Raw genomic sequence first — 21,013 nt, 5'->3', positions numbered from 1 at the left:
TAAAAATGCTGATAGATGGCGCTAATAAATCGTATTTTTCCAATTAAAGCGCCATCTATCAACAATTCTAAAAAATGTTTCGAATAAATGTTGCTTAGTTTTTCATGACAAATCCGAATCTGTAATAAAAAGTGGGGGTTGCTATTAAATATTTTAAAGTTACCCCCCACCCCACCTCCAGGGGGTGGGTTGGAGGGTCATGTTTAGTGTTATTCGATAGGTTTTCGAAAAGTATTAAAAAAATTTGTTTGGTTTCTCATTTGGAAGTGTATTTCTCGAGATATTAGTTTCTATAATTTACCCATGGTGTCAGGATAAATCGTTTTTCCCAATTATAGCGCCATCTATCCACAGTTCGAAAAAATGTCTTGAATAAAAGTTACTTACTTTTACGTAACGAATCCAAATCTGCAAGAAAATCTAGGGGTTTCCATTTGAGATTTTAAAGTTACCCCCCACCCCACCTCCAGGGGGTGTAGTGGAGGTTGGTGTTTGGTGTCATTGGATAGATTTTTGAAAATGATTGAACACGTATTTTTCAGTTTTTCGATCCGATGGTCATTTCGCGAAATATTCGACCGTTCCACTACTTTTGGGACACCTTGTATAAAATGTTATTAATTTTATACTAGGTATATAAAAAATATGAATTTCGATCAAGAGTAAACTATCTTTATAGTTCATAACATTTGAATTAGAATGATTAGAATGAAATTTTCCATATTATGAATTAAAATACGTAAATATACAAAGTTTTCGTTATGACAATGCTCGCATTTTCAGCTTGTTTTAATTTTAGATTCATCTCCAGGCGCTAGAGCTAATGCAAGTGAGTATTATGGAATCCTAAAACGGAGTTAAAGGCAATAACTTATTTGCTATTTTTCAGTGTGTGAAATTTACACAGCAAATGCGAAGAAGAATAATATTTGTCCTATTTCAAATCTTAACCCCATAATATCTCGCGCAGTGCCAGCAGAAACTGGAGAATTTCCTCATATGGTAAATATATTTAAAAAATTTTTCTTAGAAAGAGTAATATTTTTTTTAAGTATATCTTGAAAATGAAAAAATGAATTACTGATAATGAAAAACTTGAATTATTTAAAAAATATTACATACCTATACAAATTAATGTACCTACCTAATTATTATATTATAATTATTAATCTTTATACTAATAAATGTTCAATATTGTTTGAATACATCTACAATAATACGTAAACGTACTGGATACGTATTTTTATTGAATCTAACTTAGCATGTTTGTTGTAATACACAACTGCTTTTTCTTTTTTCCATTTCTCTGTGTTCCATATTTTTAACTTTCGTGTGCCACTTCTTTGAAAAAGCTTTATACCCAATAAAAAATTAAATTCGAAAGAATTAAATTGTTGCCCATTGTCCGAGCGTTATTGCACTGTGTGTGGCCTAACTTTGACGTGATAAGTGTGAAAATCAATTACATTTTTACAAAATTTTGGAATAGGTTTAATTCGTAGAACAATTTTAACAGCTCTTTTCATTGCAGATTTCAATACATTACAAATAGTTTCTCATGTGTTTTGATGTAAAATAATTCTTTCTACCCTTCAACCTACAACTACCACCAGAGTTGCCAGATGTGATTTTATAAAACACCCACTTAGAAACTGAAATTCCCTCAAATTTAATAAATTAGTAGTCAAATGTAGAGAACAGTAAACCAAAATTATACTACTTATCAACAGAAGGCCCTGAAAGTAATTCATAGGTCCTATCTTCTTGGATTATATGAGAGTATAATATACAGTTCTATGTGTACATTCGTAAATTTAATTTCCCATGACCCCTTAAAATCATCCATAATTTTGCTCCCAAAAATCTCCCAACCATTTAGAGAAGTTCCCCTAGGCGTTTTCAAATTATCCCAAAATTGTGGGAATACAGTGTGGCAACCCTGTGTGACGTCCCTGACTAGCACTATCAATTTGTTTGTTTACGAAAAATGGCGATTAGCTTCCCTCCTTTACCCGATTATGTTCTATCTCATCCTGGCCGCATTAAATTCGCTTCATGGCGATTCCATGTAAAGTTACAAATTTTTATTGTCTTTAACATAAATGTAAGAATGTAAAAGTGCATACAGAGAGTGGATCATTGGACAAACTCTCTCTCACGACATTGTACCAATCAACATGTATGCTAATTGTTATTATATGATGTAGCAGATTGCAAAATAAACATTAAACAAAAAAATGGCGATTCCATCAGTATTGGACAGTTCGTTGACTTTAACACAGGTGACTACCACTGTTACAGGGACAGTTTTAGTTGACATACTCCTCTGATACGTCTAAAGGCGGGAAACAATAAATATAATGTATATTTTTAGGTTTTTATCGCTAAATCTCCCACCTCCACTAGTTTTATTTCTTTTTATCTCACAATGTGTTCCATCTTTTGAGCTATTATGCCGGTTTCTTACCGCGCTCATCACTTGTTAAGCAAGAATCATATTATCATGCCCACACCGTTCCAGCACGTACCGCAGTCTCCGAAAAACCTGATTTTACAAAGAGTTGTCTGATACTGTACGCTCCGGACAGTATGAATTGTTCATATTTAAACGAAACGCTACGTGCTGGAACGGTGCGGGCATGTATATGATTCTTGCTTTAGTCGGAGAGATAGAAGCGGATTTTGTGCGTGATAAGTAATATGGAAAAACTATGCAGGGATATGTTGAATTAGTTGTGTACATGACTTTCTCCAACGACCGGAAACTAGAGTGGGGGACGAGGGTAGTTATAAGGGGTATATGATCGCGATTTTTATTACTTTTTTTGTGACGCTCATGACCGAGATAGTACACCAAAATTTGGGAATAAGTAGGTCATGACGTAACTAAGTAAAATCTCTAGGGACGGAACGCTGCGTGGCCGACAAAGGGGTGGGGGTAGGGGTGAATATAAAAAATATAAGGGGTTTTTTGCGACGTTCGTGATTGATATAGTGCACCAAAATTTGGGAATAAGTAGACATTGACATAACTTAGTAAAATCATCAGAGCCGGAAACCAGAGTGGGGGACGAGGGTAGTTATAAGGGGTCTAAGTCGCGGTTTTTATCATTTTTTTTGTGGCGCTCATGATCGACATAGTGCACCCAAATTTGGTAATAAGTAGGTCATGACGGAACTAAGTAAAATCTCCAGGGCCGGAACGCTGCGCGGCCGATAAAGAAGTGGGGGCAGGGGTGAATAAAAAAATTATTAGTAAATTTTTGTGACGTTCGTGATCGAGATAGTGAACCAAAATTTGGGAGTAAGTAGATCAAGACGTTACTAAGCAAAATCTCCAGGGGCGAAAACCAGAGTTGTGGATGAAGGTAGTTTTAAGGGGTCAAAGTCGCGGTTTGTATTATTTTTTTTTGTGACCCAGCACAACATTTGTCCCCAGCGTAGCGGTCCGCCCATGAAGATTTTACTTAATAATGTCATGATCTACTTATTCCCAAATTTTGGTGCACTATCTCGATCACGAACGGCAAAAAAACCCATTATATGTTTGTATTCACCCCTGCCTACCAACCCTTTGTATCCCAAGCAGCGTTACGCCCTGGAGATTTTACTTAGTTACATCATGACCTACTTACTCCCAAATTTTGGTGCACAATCTCCATCATATGCGTCACAAAAAAAAAATAAAAAAGCGACTTAAACCCCTTATAACTACCCTCGTGACCCATTCTGGTTTCCGCCTCTGGGGATTTTACTTAGTTATGTCATGTTCTACTTATTCCCAAATTTTGGTGCACTATCTTAATCACGAACGTCGCAAAAAAGCCCTTATATTTTTTATATTCACCCCTGCCCCACCCCTTTGTCGGCCACGCAGCGTTCCTTCCCTAGAGATTTTACTTAGTTATGTTATGACCTACTTATTCCCAAATTTTGGAGCACTATCTCGATCATGGGCGTCACAAAAAAAAATTATAAAAACCGCGGCTTTGACCCCTTATAACTACCCTCGTCCCCCACTCTGGTTTCGGGCTCTGGGGATTTTATTTAGTTATGCCATGGTCTACTTATTCCCAAATTTTGGTGCACTATCTCTATCACGAACGTCGCAAAAAATCCCTTATATTTTTTATATTCACCCCTACCCTCACCCCTTTGTCGGCCACGCAGCCTTCCGCCCCTAGAAATTTTACTTAATTACGTCATGAACTACTTATTCCCAAATTTTGGTGTACTATCTCGATCATGACCGTCACAAAAAAAATTATAAAAACCGCGATCATTGACCCCTTATAACTACCCTCGTCCCCCACTCTGGTTTCCGGCCGTTGGGGGAAGTCATGTACACAACTAATTCAACATATCCCCGTATAGTTTTTCCATATTACTTATCACGCACAAAATCCTAATATTAAGATATGGCTTCAAAAATAGGCCTGGATTCCGCGTACTAAAAAAAAGTTGATTAATAGCAAGCTGAAAATTTGTTAATGGTTTAACGATGTCTAGTCGGACAAAGTTTGATGTATGGGAACACTGGAACAGGGGAAGTTTTAATTGTGGAACAGGTTAAAAATTTGGAACGTCAGACTACGAAAACCGATCCGATTTTTGCACGAGAGTTTAATGAAAGGGTAACAAACCAATTGGAAGTTCTGTCCGACAAAATACATGGGACGTTTTCGTAGTATCACGTCCAAATTTTTAACCTGTTCCACAATTAAAACTTTCCCTGTTCCAGTGTTCCCATACATCAAAATTTGTTCGAATATACACCGTTAAGCTATTACAATTTTCAGCTTGCTATTAATCAACTTTTATTTAGTACGCGGGATCCAGGCCTAAAAGGTTTGCGCTCTTTTTCTATCGTTTGAAATGATTTAAATATGTAGTTAGCAGATTTTAAGTTTGTATTGCTAAGTTATTATGCATTTTTGAGGCGTGAAATTTAGGAAAACTTATTTTTAAACGGAACTGTACATTATTATGTTACATAAAATATGTGCAAGTTCTTTATTACTTGTTGTTTATATTTTAGGTAGAAATTGGTTATAAGATAGACAACGATACCGAATGGTATTGCAGTGGTTTTATAATAAGTAAAAATGATGTCCTAACAGCAACTAACTGCGCTTTATATAGAAGAGGGTAAGTCAATTAGGATACTGTTAGTCCACAGTACGTCATCCTTTTTGGAAGATGATTACAAAAGTATTAAAAATGGTCTTAATTGCTTCGTTAAAGCGAGTCTACCTTTTTCTGAAAAATTTCAGAGTGCAGGTTGGACGCGTTTCATATTTACATATTTACGTTGTCGGACTAACTAAACGCGGCTGTATATTTGTCGGACAAGAGATCGACAATCTTTATTAATTTAATGTCATAATCATCATGCAACCTCTTCTGTCCACTGCAGGACGTAGGTCTCTCCCATTATTCTCCACTCTTCACGGTTCTGTGTTTCTTGTTGCCATTTCTTGGATATTCGGTTAATGTCGTCCATCCAGCGTGTTGGTGGTCGTCCTCTGCTGCGTTTGTCTTCTCTTGGGCGCCAGTCAATTAGTTTTCTGGTCCATCTTGAGTCTTTCAGTCTCGCTATGTGACCTGCCCAATTCCATTTCAGCCTCCCTATATGTTCGACATCAGTGACACCTGTTCTTTTCCTTAAGTCTTGGTTCTTTATTTTGTCTTTCTTTGTCATGCCGAGAATCGATCTTTCCATACGCCTTTGTGCCACTCGCATTTTTAGTGCTGTTGTTTTTGTGAGCGTGAGAGTTTCTGCTCCTTATGTCATAATAGGAAGAACGCATTGGTCAAATATCTTCCGTTTCATAGCTTTCGGGATGTTGCTCTTAAACATGTCTCTTAGTGAACCATACGACGCCAAAGCAAGTGTTACTCGTCGTTGAAATTCGCAGGTCTGTTTGTCCTTGCCTATTCTGATTTCATGACCGAGATATATGTACTTTTCTGTCAATTATACCACTTGATTTTGGATGGTTAGGTGTTCGCTGGGAACTAAATTTGTCATAAATTTGGCCTGGCTGATGTTCATTTTTAGACCTATTGTTGAAGATACGTTTTCTCATTGTAGTAGCATTTGTTGTGCTTCACCCAGCATTTTAAAGGCGTATTCGAGGACCGCGATAATACGTTTCGAAACCGGTAGAGGTGCTTGCTGCACTCTCTGATTGGACTAGAATATGGTTCGGCTGTATATTCGTTTTGCAACGAAATTGAAAATGGTTATTAATTTTTGATTTACAGCTACTCTGATTGGAGTATGAAGGGAACCATTCTCGTTAGAATTTTACCGCACTGAGCAGATGGGACGTGAATTGTAAATTGTAGAATTCCCTCATCTTCCTAAGTCTCAGTATCCGTATGGCTTGCAAATTGTAGAGGCCTCGGAGGTGTAACCAGAGAAGGTTTCCATTGTTTTCATTCTGGTGGGATGTAGAATAGCATTATGTCATTTTATATGCCATTAGAGTGAAAACTTAGTCTTTTTGCTAGCAGTTACCGCTAGGGCATCTATGCCATTTCTTTCGTTGCAATCCAAGACTGTACGCTGGGGTTTGTTTTGGTTGGATCAGAGAGAGCAGCATATGTGCCTCCTGATGAGAGACTAATAAATTTCGAAATAGGTAGAGGTGCTTGCTGCACTCTCTGATTGGACTAGAATATGGTTCGACTGTATTTTCGTTTTGCAACGAAATTGAAAATGGTCATTTATTTTTTATTTACATTTACTCTGATTGGAGTATGAACTTTACCGCGCTGAGCAGACGGGACGTGAATTGTAATTTGTAGAATTCCCTCATCTTCCTAAGTCTCAGTATCTGTATGGCTTGCAAATTGTAGAGGCCTCGGAGGTGTAACCAGAGAAGGTTTCCATTGTTTTCATTCTGGTTGGATGTAGAATAGCATTATGTTGTTTTATATGCCATTAGAGTGAAAACTTAGTCTTTTTGCTAGCATTGCCGCTAGGGCATCTATGCTATTTCGTTCGTTGCAATCCAAGACTGCACGCTGGGGTTTGTTTTGGTTGGATCAGAGAGAGCAGCATATGTGCCTCCTGATGAGAGACTAATAAGTTTCGAAATAGGTAGAGGTGCTTGCTGCACTCTCTGATTGGACTAGAATATGGTTCGGCTATATTTTCGTTTTGCAACGAAATTGAAAATGGGTATTTATTTTTGAAAATTAAGAGTTTTGTAATAACAAAATCGTAGAGTCCGACACTCGCAAGATGTCACTCTAGCGCGGTAGTTGTGTTATTACAAAACTCTTAATTTTCAATTAACCCTTCGTTAGTCGCTATCGGTGTCACACACCGACGACAGAATTATTAATTCGGGATTTACAAAATAACTGGTTTTTCTCGACACTTTCTCTACCTCTTCCTATCAACTAACCCCGTGTTAGTATATATTCTTACCTACTTTGGTACAGTTGTGCGAGTTTTATAGTTATTTTCGGTGCAAGACTCCGTAGCGACTAACGGTGTGGTTATTACTTTATTGGCATATCTTGCAGTTCAGGTAAAGATTAAGGGCCGGTTGTTCGAACGCTAATCAACAATGATCATTATCAAATATTTAATTACTGTTGTTTGGGTTGCTGAAAACATAATTGATTACAATTATGAAATTACTAAATCAATTATGTTAATAATTGTTATGTTAATTGATTAACTAATCTCATAATTATAAGCAATTATGTTTTCAGCAACCCAATAAAAGTTGACTTTGACAGTTTTGGTGACAGTAATTCAATATTTGATAGTGATCATTGTTGATTAGCGTTCGAACAACCGGCCCTTAGCATCTTATTATTGCATTTTATCGGTAAGTTTTGGTCAAATCTTATTTATAGATGTCCTTTGAAGCCGAACAAAAACGTTTGCTGGAATTATGGGAAATGGTTCCTAGCGAATATTTTTATATTACAAATAACAATATGTATATTAACTAAAAGGGAAGTTCCCTAGGTTGGTTGTATACCATATAGTTAAAAAACTCTAACAAGAAGTAAAACCACTTCTATGTAAATTGGTATATTTATTAAAACTTAAAAAATCCCAATGGATTGAATAAAATATGTCCAACTTAGAACGTTTTCAGACCTATCGGTCCATCATCAATGAATGTGCATACTTGCTAAATAGCCCCAGAACCAAACAATGGTTGAATTTAAAATTCAATTTACATTATTTAAAAATAATATTAAACAGGCTAAACGCCGATGTTAAAGGATATAGCCTATGGGAACATGGTGAAACCCTACCAAAACCTCAATCAACCATCTTAGGCCAACTTTTTAATATAAAGTTAGGGTTTCACCATGTTCCCATAGGCTATATCCTTTAACATCGGCGTTTAGCCTGTTTAATATTATTTTTAAATAATGTAAATTTAACTTTAAATTCAACAATTGTTTGGCTCTGGGGCTATTTAGCAAGTATGCACATTCACTGATGATGGACCGATAGGTCTGAAAACGTTCTGAATTGGACATATTTTATTCAATCCATTGGGATTTTTTAAGTTTTAATAAATATACCAATTTACATAGAAGTGGTTTTACTTCTTGTTAGAGTTTTTTAATATGTATATTGTTATACAAGGGTTTTGCATTTTATATCTGTTGTTTTTCAATAAAACATTTTCAAAAATATTTTTCAGTCATTCCTATACACAATATAAAATATTTGTATGAATTTTATAGCAATAACTATTTTTTTTAAATTGTCAGTCTCTGACACCGTATCGACTCTTGATGCTCCGTTTATCCTAGCGACTAACGGAGGGTTAAATACTTTTATTTATTTAATGAAGATTGTCGATCTCTTGTCCGACAAATTTACAGACGCGTTTCGTTAGTCCGACAACGTAAATCTGTTAATCGCGCGGGACGCGGAAACGCGTTCAACCTGCACTCTAAAATTTTTCATAAAGTGGGAGACTCGCTCAAACAAAGCAGTTAAGACCATTTTTAAAATTTTTGTAATCATCTTCCAAAAAGGACGATGTAGAGGACTGTATATTAATAGGTCAGCAAATGAACGCGAAATACCGTGTAATTTTCATGCCGAATGGCATGAAAATTTGGATTAAGGTTCTACTTACCCTTCACTTCAAAGTTGGACTTGTGCCGTTGGTTGCTTTTACTTGGGTGGTTAAAGCCATCCCTTGTCGGAGGTGAAAAAATATACGTTCATAATAAGTCCACAAATGGATAAAATGACTAATTCTTAGCAACTTTTCTTCTTTAGAGTTTTTTCACCAAGTCAATACTTTCTGAGTTATTTGCGAGTGAAAATTTTCATTTATCAATAAAAAAACGCGCTTTTAGACGGTTTTTCGTAAATAACTAAAAAGTGAGTATTTTATCGAAAAAATATTCTAAGCAAAAATGTAGCTTATAAAACGAAAAAACTTGTGTACCTATTAATGAACTCTGTAGACTACTTAGAACATTTCATTAAAATCATAAAATCAAAAAGTTTGTTTTTTTTTCGTTTTCTTTGCATATTTTTTACTTCAATCAAAAAAGTTGATTTAAAAAAATTGTTCAGATTTTTATTACGAATATTTGGGTATCACGTATCACCAAGTTTGCCTGATTTCCAGTGAGATATAAGTTTGTTGAAAACTAAAGCACTTTTCGTAAGGACTAGCCTAAAAATGATTTATTGTTAACCCGCGAGCCGTTGCGTCGCTTAGAAAAAATTTAACATTTTATCCTTTTTCGCGATAACTTGATGAAGAATTTTGCAATTTTGAAAAAATTTCGTAAGTGCCTCGAGAAAGGGTGTAGTAATCCGTAGGTATTTCTTTTTCTATTTTTTTCTTCTTCTTCTTCTTTTTGTGGAATTTATGGCTTTGGGGAGAGCCAATTAGCTTTAATAATTGTTAGAAATAATATTTCTAACATAGCAAGTAAATAAAAATACCATAAAATACAAATTTGTTGTAAATTCGTATTTAAATTCGTACTGTGAGATAAAATCTAACACGCGACTGTTCACGTTACAGAAATGAGCGCGACTGCTCCCGGGTTAAGTGACGATATATTTATTAATTTATTTTCTTTATCCTTTAGAATAGATCTATATTTAACAGAAAAAGTAATAAGAGCTGGAGTAACTGATCAAAAGGATCTGTCAAATGCCCAGATAAGAAATATTAAATCTATTATATTCCATGCTGAATATGAACGACATGTGAAAAACGACATAGCACTCATTAAAGTTAAAGAAGATTTTATATTTAACAAGTTTGTAGGTCCAGTGTGTTTGTACACCAATGAGAATAATCCAGATGGAAAAGGAATTCAGACAGGTAAATTAAAACAAAGTAATATATCGTGGTAACAATTTTATTTATTCATTCTTTTGAGGACCTCTTTAATCGTAATTTGGACAGTCCACGCTGTCTTAAGTATTTTCCGATATAGACAGATCTCAAATGCTTCCAATTTCTGGCACATGTGTTGTGTAAAATCCAAAATACAAAATATAACAGAACATAGAAGACGCATCGTCGCAGCATTCTTACTTTTATACCAAGAGATAGATTGTTGCGTTTGAAGAAGGCCTTCATCCCGTTGAAGGTGGATCTAGCTTTTCCGATGAGCGCTCTTATTTTCTGCTTGTTGATCCAACAACCATAATCAACAATTCTTCATTTGGATAAAGACTAATTGGTTTTAATTTGATTCAGAGTGGATCACCACCTGATTGATCAATTTGATTCAGAGTGGATCAAAGTAAAGTACTTTGACAGCTTATTAAATGAAGAATTTGACAGAAAGCCTGTAGAGTCAACGGAGACAGTAGCAGCAATGATCACCAAAATAACCAACGAGGAAGAGGCTCAAGCGCTTCAAAAAATAAAGAAAGGAAAAGCGGTAGGACCAGATGATATTCCTGGGGAAGTATGGACATTGGGAGAGACAGGAACAAGGTGGCTAGCAGGTATATTTAATAGAATTATGGAAGTTGGACAAATGCCAGACGAATGGAGAAGCAGTATACTGGTACCTGTTTACAAAAACAAGGGAGATATACAACAATATACAAACTACAGGGCTATAAAACTGCTTAGCCACACCATGAAAATATGGGAAAGAGTAATTGATAGACGGATACGTGAAGAGACCGAAATATCCGAGAATAAATTTAGCTTTATGCAGGGTAGATCAACAACAGATGCAATTTTCATTCTAAGGCAGTTGATGTAAAAATACAGGAGTAAACAAACAAACTCTCATATGGTATTCATTGATCTTGAAAAAGCATATGATAGAGTTCCTCGAGAGATTCTGTGGTGGGCACTCAATAAGAAAGAAGTCCCTGGTGAATATGTAAAGATTGTTAGGGATATGTATGAGGGAGTAAAGACTAGTGTTAGGACTGGTGTGGGAGAGACTGATAAATTTCGTGTGAAAGTAGGATTGCACCAAGGCTCTGTGCTTAGTCCGCATTTATTCTCATTAGTTTTGGACCAGATAACAGCGAAATTACAGGGTAACATTCCATGGTGCTTAATGTATGCTGATGATGTCGTGTTAGTAGGAAATAGTGAAAGAGACTTGGAATAAAAACTGGAACAGTGGAAACTAGCTCTGGAGGAAAAAGGTTTAAAACTTAGTAGGGCAAAAACAGAGTATTTGGAATGTTCATTTAAAGATGGAGCTACTACAAATAAAATGGTATCTTTGGATGGTGAAATGATTGTGAAAAGCAATAGTTTTAAGTACCTAGGATCGGTATTACAGAGTAATGGAGAAATAGATGGAGATGCATGCAGTAGAATTAGAGCTGGATGGATGAAGTGGAAAGAAGCGAGTGGTGTGTTGTGTGAGAGAAAAATTCCAATGAAGCTGAAGGGAAAATTCTATAAAACAGCCATAAGACCGGCTATTATGTACGGAACTGAATGTTGAGCAGTGAAAAAAAAAAGAGGAAAAACGAATGCATGTGGCGGAAATGAGAATGCTTAGATGGATGATTGGAGTGACAAAGAAGGATAAAATTAGAAATGAGTATATTAGGGGAAGTCTAGGTGTGGCACCAATAGATTCCAAAATGAGAGAGCATTGGTCAAGATGGTTTGGTCATGTTCAACGTCGAGACGTTAATCACCCAGTATGAAGAATAGCTGAAGTGCAGATTCCTGGAAGCTTCTTGCTTATAATTGGATTTCTTGCTTGGATTCTTTGCTTATAACTTTAAAACCATTTATTGTGGAACAAAGTCGTTCGAAAATACAATAAAGATAATTGAATTTTGTATGATAAACGACTAGCTAAAAATGTCTTAAGTGATTACCCTTTCTGAAAAATAGCAATAAATACAAAATAAGGGGGCAAAATAAGCCCGTTTTTATCCAAAGTTTTTCAACCACTTTGGTTGCACTTATAACTTTCGTAGTTCGCTTAGAAAATTCTTATAACATACTTAAACCGTTCACCAAATTTAATTAAAATCGACCTGATAGATATTTTAGAATAATTTTGCAACCTACATTTTTTTAAAAAAGTTCAAATTTTTTAAACATTTTCTGAAGAAAAAGTAGAACATTTAGAAGTTTGGTAATTTTTTTACATATAAAGAGGTTCTCTGCCTATCTAATACACTTTACAGAATTAAAATCGGATTATTTAAGCGGCATCAGCACTGTTTTAAACATATAAACAATTTTTCGGCTTAAAAACAAATACAGTGAGGACGTTTGAGTCGGCATAAATTCATTTTCTCGAGAATAGGAGTCTATGAAGATAAATCTCGAAACAGGTCGATTATTATTTTTAAATTCTAAATTTTTGGTATATATATCATACTAGTGACGTCATCCATCTGGGCGTGATGACGTAATCGCTGATTTTTTTAAATGAGAATACGTGCCGTGTGATAGCTCAATCGAAAGGCTATTCAATTTTGTATTCACTAATATAAAAATTAGCATAAATATTTATACAGGGTTTGAATTAAACAATTGTTTTTAATTAAATTAATTACAATATTTAGATTACGTCATCACACCCGGATGGATGGCGTCACTAGTATTATATTTATACCAAAAAATTATAATTTAAAAACAAAAATCGATCTGTTTCGGGATTCATCTCCAGAGTCGCCCATTCTCAATAAAATGAATTTATTCCAACACAAACGTCCTCAATGTATTTTGTTTATTAAGCCAAAACATTGTTTATTATTTAAAAACAGTGCTGGGGCCGCTTAAAAAATCCTATTTTAATTCTGTAAATGTATTTGATAGGTAGAGAACTTCTTTATATGTAAAAAATTAGCAAACTCCTAAATTGTCCACATTTTTTTCAGAAAGTTTTTAAAAATTTGAACTTTTTTAAAAAAATTTAGATTAAAAGATTATTATGCAAAATCTATTAGGTCGATTTTAATGAAATTTGGTGGACGGTTTAAGTATGCTGTAAGAGTTTTCTGAGCCAATTATGAAGGTTCTGAGTGCAACCAAAGTGGTTGAAAAACATTGAATAAAAACAGTCTTTTTTGTCCCCTTATTTTCCATTTATTGCTATTTTGCAGAAAGGGTAACAATTTTAAACCAGTCATATAATATATAAAATTCAATTATTACCTTTATTTTCTTTCCTTACGACTGCGTTCCAAAATGAATCGTTTTAAAGTTGTAAGCAACGAAAATAGAAAATCGATATTTTTCGAAATTTTTAAATATTTTAATTTTTTTATTAATGTTCCGGGCATATTTGAGAAAGAGCATAAGTCAATTATAGTTACTGAAGTTTTCACCTAACTTTGTGTGCAAAAATCCGAATGCCACCTCTCACATCTACCTCAAAGCAGATCCGCCCTGGTTTATCTGTCTTTAAGCGTTTTTTCTCAGTCACTTGCTTGTTTTCTAATCACAATTTTCGTATTAAGGTCTTTTAGCATACGTATATCAACTACTTGTGATTTCCTTTTCTGCACTCACTTGAGTTTTACTCGGAATATTCATACCAGTGGAATGTGATGTATCTCCCTGTCTGCTCCCCGATATGTCTTTACAGATATGAAGCTGTTTTGGGATCCTCTATTTATTTAAAAATAATCTATTTGGATTTCTAATGATTTTCTTGGGTTTATCTTGAAAGGATGTCCAGGTGTACAGCTTTCAAGATGATAATCTATTCCATCCCATTGGTCAAATACTTTCCTAATTATACAGGGTGTCCCGAAAAAATTGGTCATAAATTATACCACAGATTCTGGGGTAAAAAATAGGTTGATTAAACCTAATTTAACTAAGTACAAATCGGCACAAAAAAAATTACAGCCCTTTGAAGTTACAAAATGAAAGTCGATTTTTTTCAGTATATGGAAAACTCTTAGAGATTTTTTATTGAAAATAGACATGTGTCATTCTTATGGCAGGATCATTATAAAAATGACAACAGTGAAATTTGTGCACACCATAAAAATTTTATGGGGGTTTTGTTCCTTAAACGCCCCTAAACTATTGTGTATGTTCCTATTAAATTATTATTGTAGTACCATTAGTTAAACAAACTGTTTTTAAAACTTTTTGGCCTCTTAATACTTTCTTGAAATGCCAGTTTTTATCGAGATATTTTGAATATTTGTCAAATCCACCACCTATTTGTATATGGTTAAGTACCTGGTAACCAGGTCTCTATAATCGTACTATAGTATACAAGAATAAAAAACCGCTAAACGCCGTAAAAATGAGTGGCGCATACAAAATTCCAGCTACAAAAGATTTGATATGAATATTACGTGGCGCGAAAATGTATTTTCATTTTGATGCAAAACAAAATTCTAGTTTTATTTTAAAAGATTTTTCCATAATATTTGCTCAATTTGAAGTAAACGCGCCACAAAAGAGTAACTTTGATACAGTTTGAATTTTGAAACTGTTTTGTGGCGCGTTTATTTCAAATTTAGCAAATATTATGGAAAAATCTTTTAAGATAAAATTAGAATTTTGTTTTGCATCAAAATGAAAATACATTTTCGCGCCACGTAATATTCATATCAGATCTTTGTAGCCGGAATATTGTATGCGCCTCTCATTTTTACGGTGTTTAGCGGTTTTTTTTATTCTTGTATCAGGAGTTTTTCAAAGTTATTTATAAATTAAATGTATGAAGTTGAATGCAAGGTTCCTCTATTACACGTTAAGCTTGTAAATGGTCACCTTTGTTGCATTATCTCCCAAATGATCTAGTGTCCATCGAATGTACACTAGATTTTTTTCTATTCGAAATAGGTTGAAAAAAAATATTGAGGTGGCGGGTAAATTAAGTCGAATTTTCCGTTGCCAGATCAAATTTAGCGTCGTAACCACTACAACTACATAAACCATTTCGGGAATAATCGTTACCTAATTGGATTATACTTTTGTAGTTTAATAATTTCTAAAGGGCTTAACCGATTTTGATCAGTAAACATGAGTTTGAAACGTATTGACTAGTAGTATCTGATGGATCTAAGGTCAAGGATGATAACTGAAGCTATTACAGGAATTATTGAGCTTGAGAAACCGTTTTTCCCATAGGAAATATATTTGATCATACTTATGAAGCCTATAACTTAAAAATTCGAATTTTTCCGGATATGAGGTATACACCGTTAGATTCTTCTAGAGCCCTTCTACAAACTCTTAGTTATTGGCGCAATTCGTAGGTTGAAATTTTGAGTAATTGTCGAAAAACCAAAATTTTCAAAGTTTAGTTTTTCAGTTTTTCGGCTATACTGAGCCGTATGTATGTCTGATCCTGACAGATTACACACCATTTGAAAGGTTAACTCAACACCATTGTTTTGGTGTATTTTCGGTTCTCCTTTATCTTCTTGATCCGAAGATATATACCCCCAAAAAATATGCCGTTTTGTACCTACGAAGTCCTATAGCTGGCTTATGGGTGGTTAAAAGACACAAACTACACCGGTAATGAATCGGCCCTGACCCCTCTTCAAACACAGAAAAACAAATTCAAATCGGTTTAACTTTTCCACACACATACATACATATCCACAAACATTTTCCCTTTTTTAAATAAAAATTTAGTCATATTTCTGAGCTCGGTAACTTTTGAATGGTGTAACCGATTTTCAAAATTAGACATGCGTTGGAAAGATAATGATCAGTACTATTAGAGGCCGCAAAGGTCGGACTTAAATTTTTGAAGTTTTTGGAAGTTTTGGGGACGAGAACGAAAAACAGACCCTAAATAGGAAGAGCCGTAAAATCCACACCCTTGGACCAAAATGGATGGTTGACGTATGAATGGGAGAGTCTTTTCCTGAATTTTAAGATGGGTGTTGGTCCAATTTTCAATTCAGTCAGATTTAGAAAATCGAAAATTTCCTGTATATATAGTGTCGCATGTAGGGGGGTATGGGTGTGCGCCACTGGCGAGAACTGCCGTTCTCTGGTAATATAGTATATATTACCAGGTCTCTATAATAGTACTTATAATATAAACATTTACTTATAATTTACATGTTTAGGTATATTTTGAACCATATTAAACAAGAAGCCACATCTCGATAAAAGGTGCCTTATCGAAAAAATACTAAGCCGCAAAAAACTTTTAAAAACACTGTGTTTAACTAACGGTACCGCAATTATAGTTTATTTGGAACGTACACAAAAATTTGGGAGATTTAAAGGAACGAAATCCCCATAAAATTGTTATGTAAACATATTAAAAAAGAAGTCGCATCTCGATAAAAACTGGCTTAACGAAAAAATACCAAGAGGCAAAATAGTTTTAAAAATAATGTGTATATAGGTAGGTAAGTGAGGTTTAATCAACCTATTTTTGACTCCAGAATCTGTGGTATAATTTATGACCAATCTTTTCGGGAAACCCTTTATATTCAGTGTATAATGTTGTGATAGTGTAACAATAATGTTGATAGTATGATAGGTTTATCTTATTATCATCATCATCATCATCATCATCGTCATCACCAACATTAACATCATCATCCAGCCGCAAAAGACCACTTCTGAATATAGGCTTCTTCCTCGTGTTTCGAGCCCTGTCTATCTTGCACCGCTCTCATCCAGTTTTTATTTAGCCTTCTTAAATCGTCAGTCCATCGTGTATGTGGTCCACAGACGCTTATCTTGTCTCTCTTGGTCTCCATTCCAATAACCTCTTTGTCCCGCCCATCTGCCATTCTGGCTATGTGTCCTTCCCAACTTCATTTTAGTCCCTAAGGATAGCTCATTTATCTACCTATCACTTAATAGTATAATTCTTTTATTATAATAATTATTATTGTTTTCAGGATGGGGACCAATATCTTCAATACAGCAACCACAGCAAATGTTAAAGTTTTTTGTATACTTTATTACTGATCACAGTTGTATTAATACTGTTGTCCAAAATACAAATCGCGAGGCAGAGGGTATACTAAACGGAACTTTGGTGTGCGCTGGAGGAAATCCAAATATTGATTATTGCCAGGTATTAACAGTATAATCATAACGCTTCTTCTTTTGCCCTTTAATTCGTCGAATTCTGAACATAGGCTTCCCCCAGTTTCCTCCATTCGCTTCTGTTTAGTGCTTTCTGTTTCCAGTGCGTTCCTCCTATCTGTTTAATGTCGTCTCCCCATCTCATCTCGGGTCGTCCTCTTGCTCTCTTTCCTGTCCATGGTCTCCATTGTTGTATCGTGCTATTCCACCTATTGTCCGTTTGTCTAGCGTTATGACCTGCGAAGCTCCATTTTAGCCTGGTTATATGTTGGCCTGCGTCTTTGACTTTTCTTCTATTTCTGACCCAGTTGTTTTGCTTTTTGTTGTCTGTCAATTTTACTCCTAACATTGCTCTCTCCATGGCTCTTTGTGTCTTTATTATTTTATCCATGTTTGCCTTGGTCAAGGTCCATGTTTGGCATGCGTAAGTGAGAATTGGGAGTATGCACTGGTCAAACACTCTTGTTTTTAAGTATTGTTGTATTTTTTTATTCTTTAGGACACATTTTAATTTTCCAAATCCTGCCCAGGCTAATCTGACCCTTCTTTTTACCTCCGCTGTTTGGTTTTCCTTATTTATTTTAATAATCTGTCCCAAATATATATAATCATTAACCGCTTCTATTGTGGTGTCGTTTAGTATTACGTTTCTATTGTCTTGTGTATTTGTCATTGCTTTTGTTCTGGCAAAATTCATTTTTAGAGCTATTTGTTCGGATTCATTTGCTAGTTCGGTTAGCATGGTTTGTAGTTCTTCAAAACTTGATGCTATGACTACTACATCGTCTGCATATCTTAGGTGGTTTAGTTTCTTTCCATTTATGTTTATTCCCATGTTTGTCCATTCCATTGTTTTGAAAACATCTTCCAGTGCTAATGTAAATAGTTCAGGAGAAATAACATCTCCCTGTCGCACTCCTCCGTTAATTGGTATGGATTTTGTGGTTTCTTCCAATTCTACTGTCATTGTTGCTTTCTTATATATATTATGTATTAGCATTCTGTATCTGGAATCTATTCGACAGTTGTTTATAGCTTTTTCTATTGCCCACATTTCCACGCTGTCAAATGCTTTTTCGTAGTCAACCAACGCTAAGTGCAGATCTATATGGTATTCGTTAGCTTTTTCTATTGGTGTCCTAATTGTTAGAAGATGGTCAGTGGTGCTATATCCCTTTCGGAATCCTGCCTGCTCTAGTGGTTGATACGAGTCCAATTTGTGTGTTAGTCTGTTGTTGATAATCCTCATGAATAGTTTATACGTTTGCGACAGCAGTGAGATGGGTCTGTAATTTTTTATGTCCTTTCTGTCGCCTTTCTTAAATAGCAGGATTGTAGGACTTTCGTTCCATTCGTCGGGTATTTCTCCTTTATATAGATACTGATTAAACAGATTTCTTAATGTTTGTAAGATTTCTTCTTTCCCTTCTTTCAACATTTCAGCAAGGATTCCATCTGGTCCTGGTGCTTTGTTGTTCTTTAATTGTGATAGTGCTGCTTCTATTTCATAATTTTCTATTTTTGGTAGTGTTTCTGAGTTTACATTCGTGATTGTTTTCTTGATATATTCCTGAGTGTTGAAGTTTGCGTCTTTCTTTGAGGTGTATAGTTCTTTATAAAACCTTTCTACTTCTTCTGATATCTTATCTTTTCTCCTCTCTTCCCGTCCTGTTTCATCCTTTATTGAAATGAGTAGTGGTTTCCCTAAATTTGGTCGTAAGCATTTTAGGCCCTTATTTCTCTCAATTACTTTCTCGATTTCATTTTCAGTGTGTTTTCTTAGATCCTCTCTGGTTTTTCTTCTAATAAGTTTGTTTAGTTCTACGTATTCTACTGTGTTTCTTTTGTTTTCGCTTATTAGTTTTCGTCTACTTTCCATTAATTTAACTGTCCCGCTACTTAATCTATTTTCTTTTGTTGTTAGTTTTTTGGCAGTTTTCATTCCCGCTTCCAAGAGTTTTTCTTTCATTTCTTCATTGATCTTATTAATTTCTGACTCTTCCTTTGCTACTTGTTGATTATAGTTTTCCCTTAAAGTCTGTCTATATTCTTCTGCGTTTTGTCTTATTCTGCTATGGTCAATAGCCGTTGGTTTTCTTCTAGATTTCTGCGTCGCTAGTTTGCTTATTTCTATTTTGGGTCGTAGTATGCGGTCGTCGCTGCCAGTTGAGAATTTATTAAGTGCAGTTACGTCTTCGAAGATTTGTTTATTTTGGCAGAGGAAGTAGTCTATTTCATTTTTGTCACCCCATTTGGGGAGATCCTTGTCCATTTTCGGTTTGGCTTCTTATTAAAGTATGTATTTATTGCATGAAGGTTTTGTTGTTCCAAATATTCTAGTAGTCTTTCGCCCCTAATATTCCTTGATCCAAGTCCGTAGTTTCCTATCTTGTTTTCTGAGTCTTCCATTTTCTTTCCGATTTTTGCGTTAAAATCTCCCATAACGATTGTTGTTTTTATATTTTTATCTTCCATTGCTGTGGTGATGTCATCATAAAAGTTATCAATTTCTTCCTCATCATGTGTTGTTGTTGGAGCATATAGTTGTATTAGTTTCATTCTTGTCTTCCTGTTAATTTCTAGTATGATATATCCTACTCTATCTGATATGCTCTTATACTCGATTACGTTTTGTTTAATTTTTGTCTTTGATCAGAAATCCTATTCCTCCATATGTTTCGTCCTCCTTTCGTTTATAATAGAGGCGATTTCCTGATTCTAGGTCTATACACATTTCTCCTCTTCTTTTGACCTCTGACAATCCTACAATGTCCCATTTGATTTTAGTTAATTCCTCTTCGAGTTCGTACAACTTTTCGTCTTGAGCCATGGATCTGACATTATATGTCGCTATATGTATTCTGTTGCATTCCTTCTTTTTCCGTTTTCTCTGATTCGTTCTTGTCGAGCTTTTACCTCCCCCAGAATCCATGAGGCTGATCGGTTTCCCGATGTGGGACTCCGGATTTCTCCTACCCACCTGGGGTCCATTTCCGCTTTGTTGTAAGTTCGACATTGCTAGCTTGGGGAAAATAGCCATAAAACACCACGCTGGCCAGGCGGGTTGGTGAGTTGTAGGGATCACATTTCCTTGACTCCCTGTAACTGTTGTATGGTTATCCCGCTCATACTCGGTCGCCAGAGCCTCGTCTGTTAGGTAGCAGGAGGCACCAGGTAATTTTAGACTACCACTCGTGCAGGTGAGGTTGACTTTTGGATCGATTGATGTATTGTTGTTAAGTCCGATCCCTTACCTCCCATATAATAACCTCCTATAACGCGTATAATAAATAAAATTGAAAAATAGACAACAGATGTAGCAGAACAAAGCTTTTGTGCAGGCAGATCCTGTATGGACAGCATTTTTCTCTAAAGCAGGTTACTGAGAAAATATTAGCCCACAAACTTTCTGCTCATGTAGTATTTATAGATGTGACAGAGGCATACGATAGTGTGCCACTTTAAATGCTATGGGTAGCAATGGAAGAACAATCGATAAGCAATATACA

General features: G+C 35.3%; 1 protein-coding gene across 1 annotated transcript in view; it reads left to right on the top strand.

Annotated features, from left to right (window-relative positions):
* The window catches only part of LOC114335350 (phenoloxidase-activating factor 3-like), a 45,562-nt gene that overhangs the window by 10,369 nt on the left and 14,180 nt on the right, over nt 1–21,013 (top strand). The window contains exons 2-6 of the mRNA XM_028285577.2: nt 800–829; nt 890–1,002; nt 5,039–5,148; nt 10,108–10,346; nt 17,315–17,493. Of these exons, the coding sequence (XP_028141378.1) occupies nt 800–829; nt 890–1,002; nt 5,039–5,148; nt 10,108–10,346; nt 17,315–17,493 (671 nt within the window). The remainder of the gene's footprint in view (nt 1–799; nt 830–889; nt 1,003–5,038; nt 5,149–10,107; nt 10,347–17,314; nt 17,494–21,013) is intronic.

Source organism: Diabrotica virgifera, chromosome 4 (genome assembly GCF_917563875.1).
Source record: "Diabrotica virgifera virgifera chromosome 4, PGI_DIABVI_V3a".
In the NCBI taxonomy this organism is placed as follows: Eukaryota; Metazoa; Arthropoda; class Insecta; order Coleoptera; family Chrysomelidae; genus Diabrotica; species Diabrotica virgifera.
This window is presented reverse-complemented; position numbering and strand designations above follow the sequence as displayed.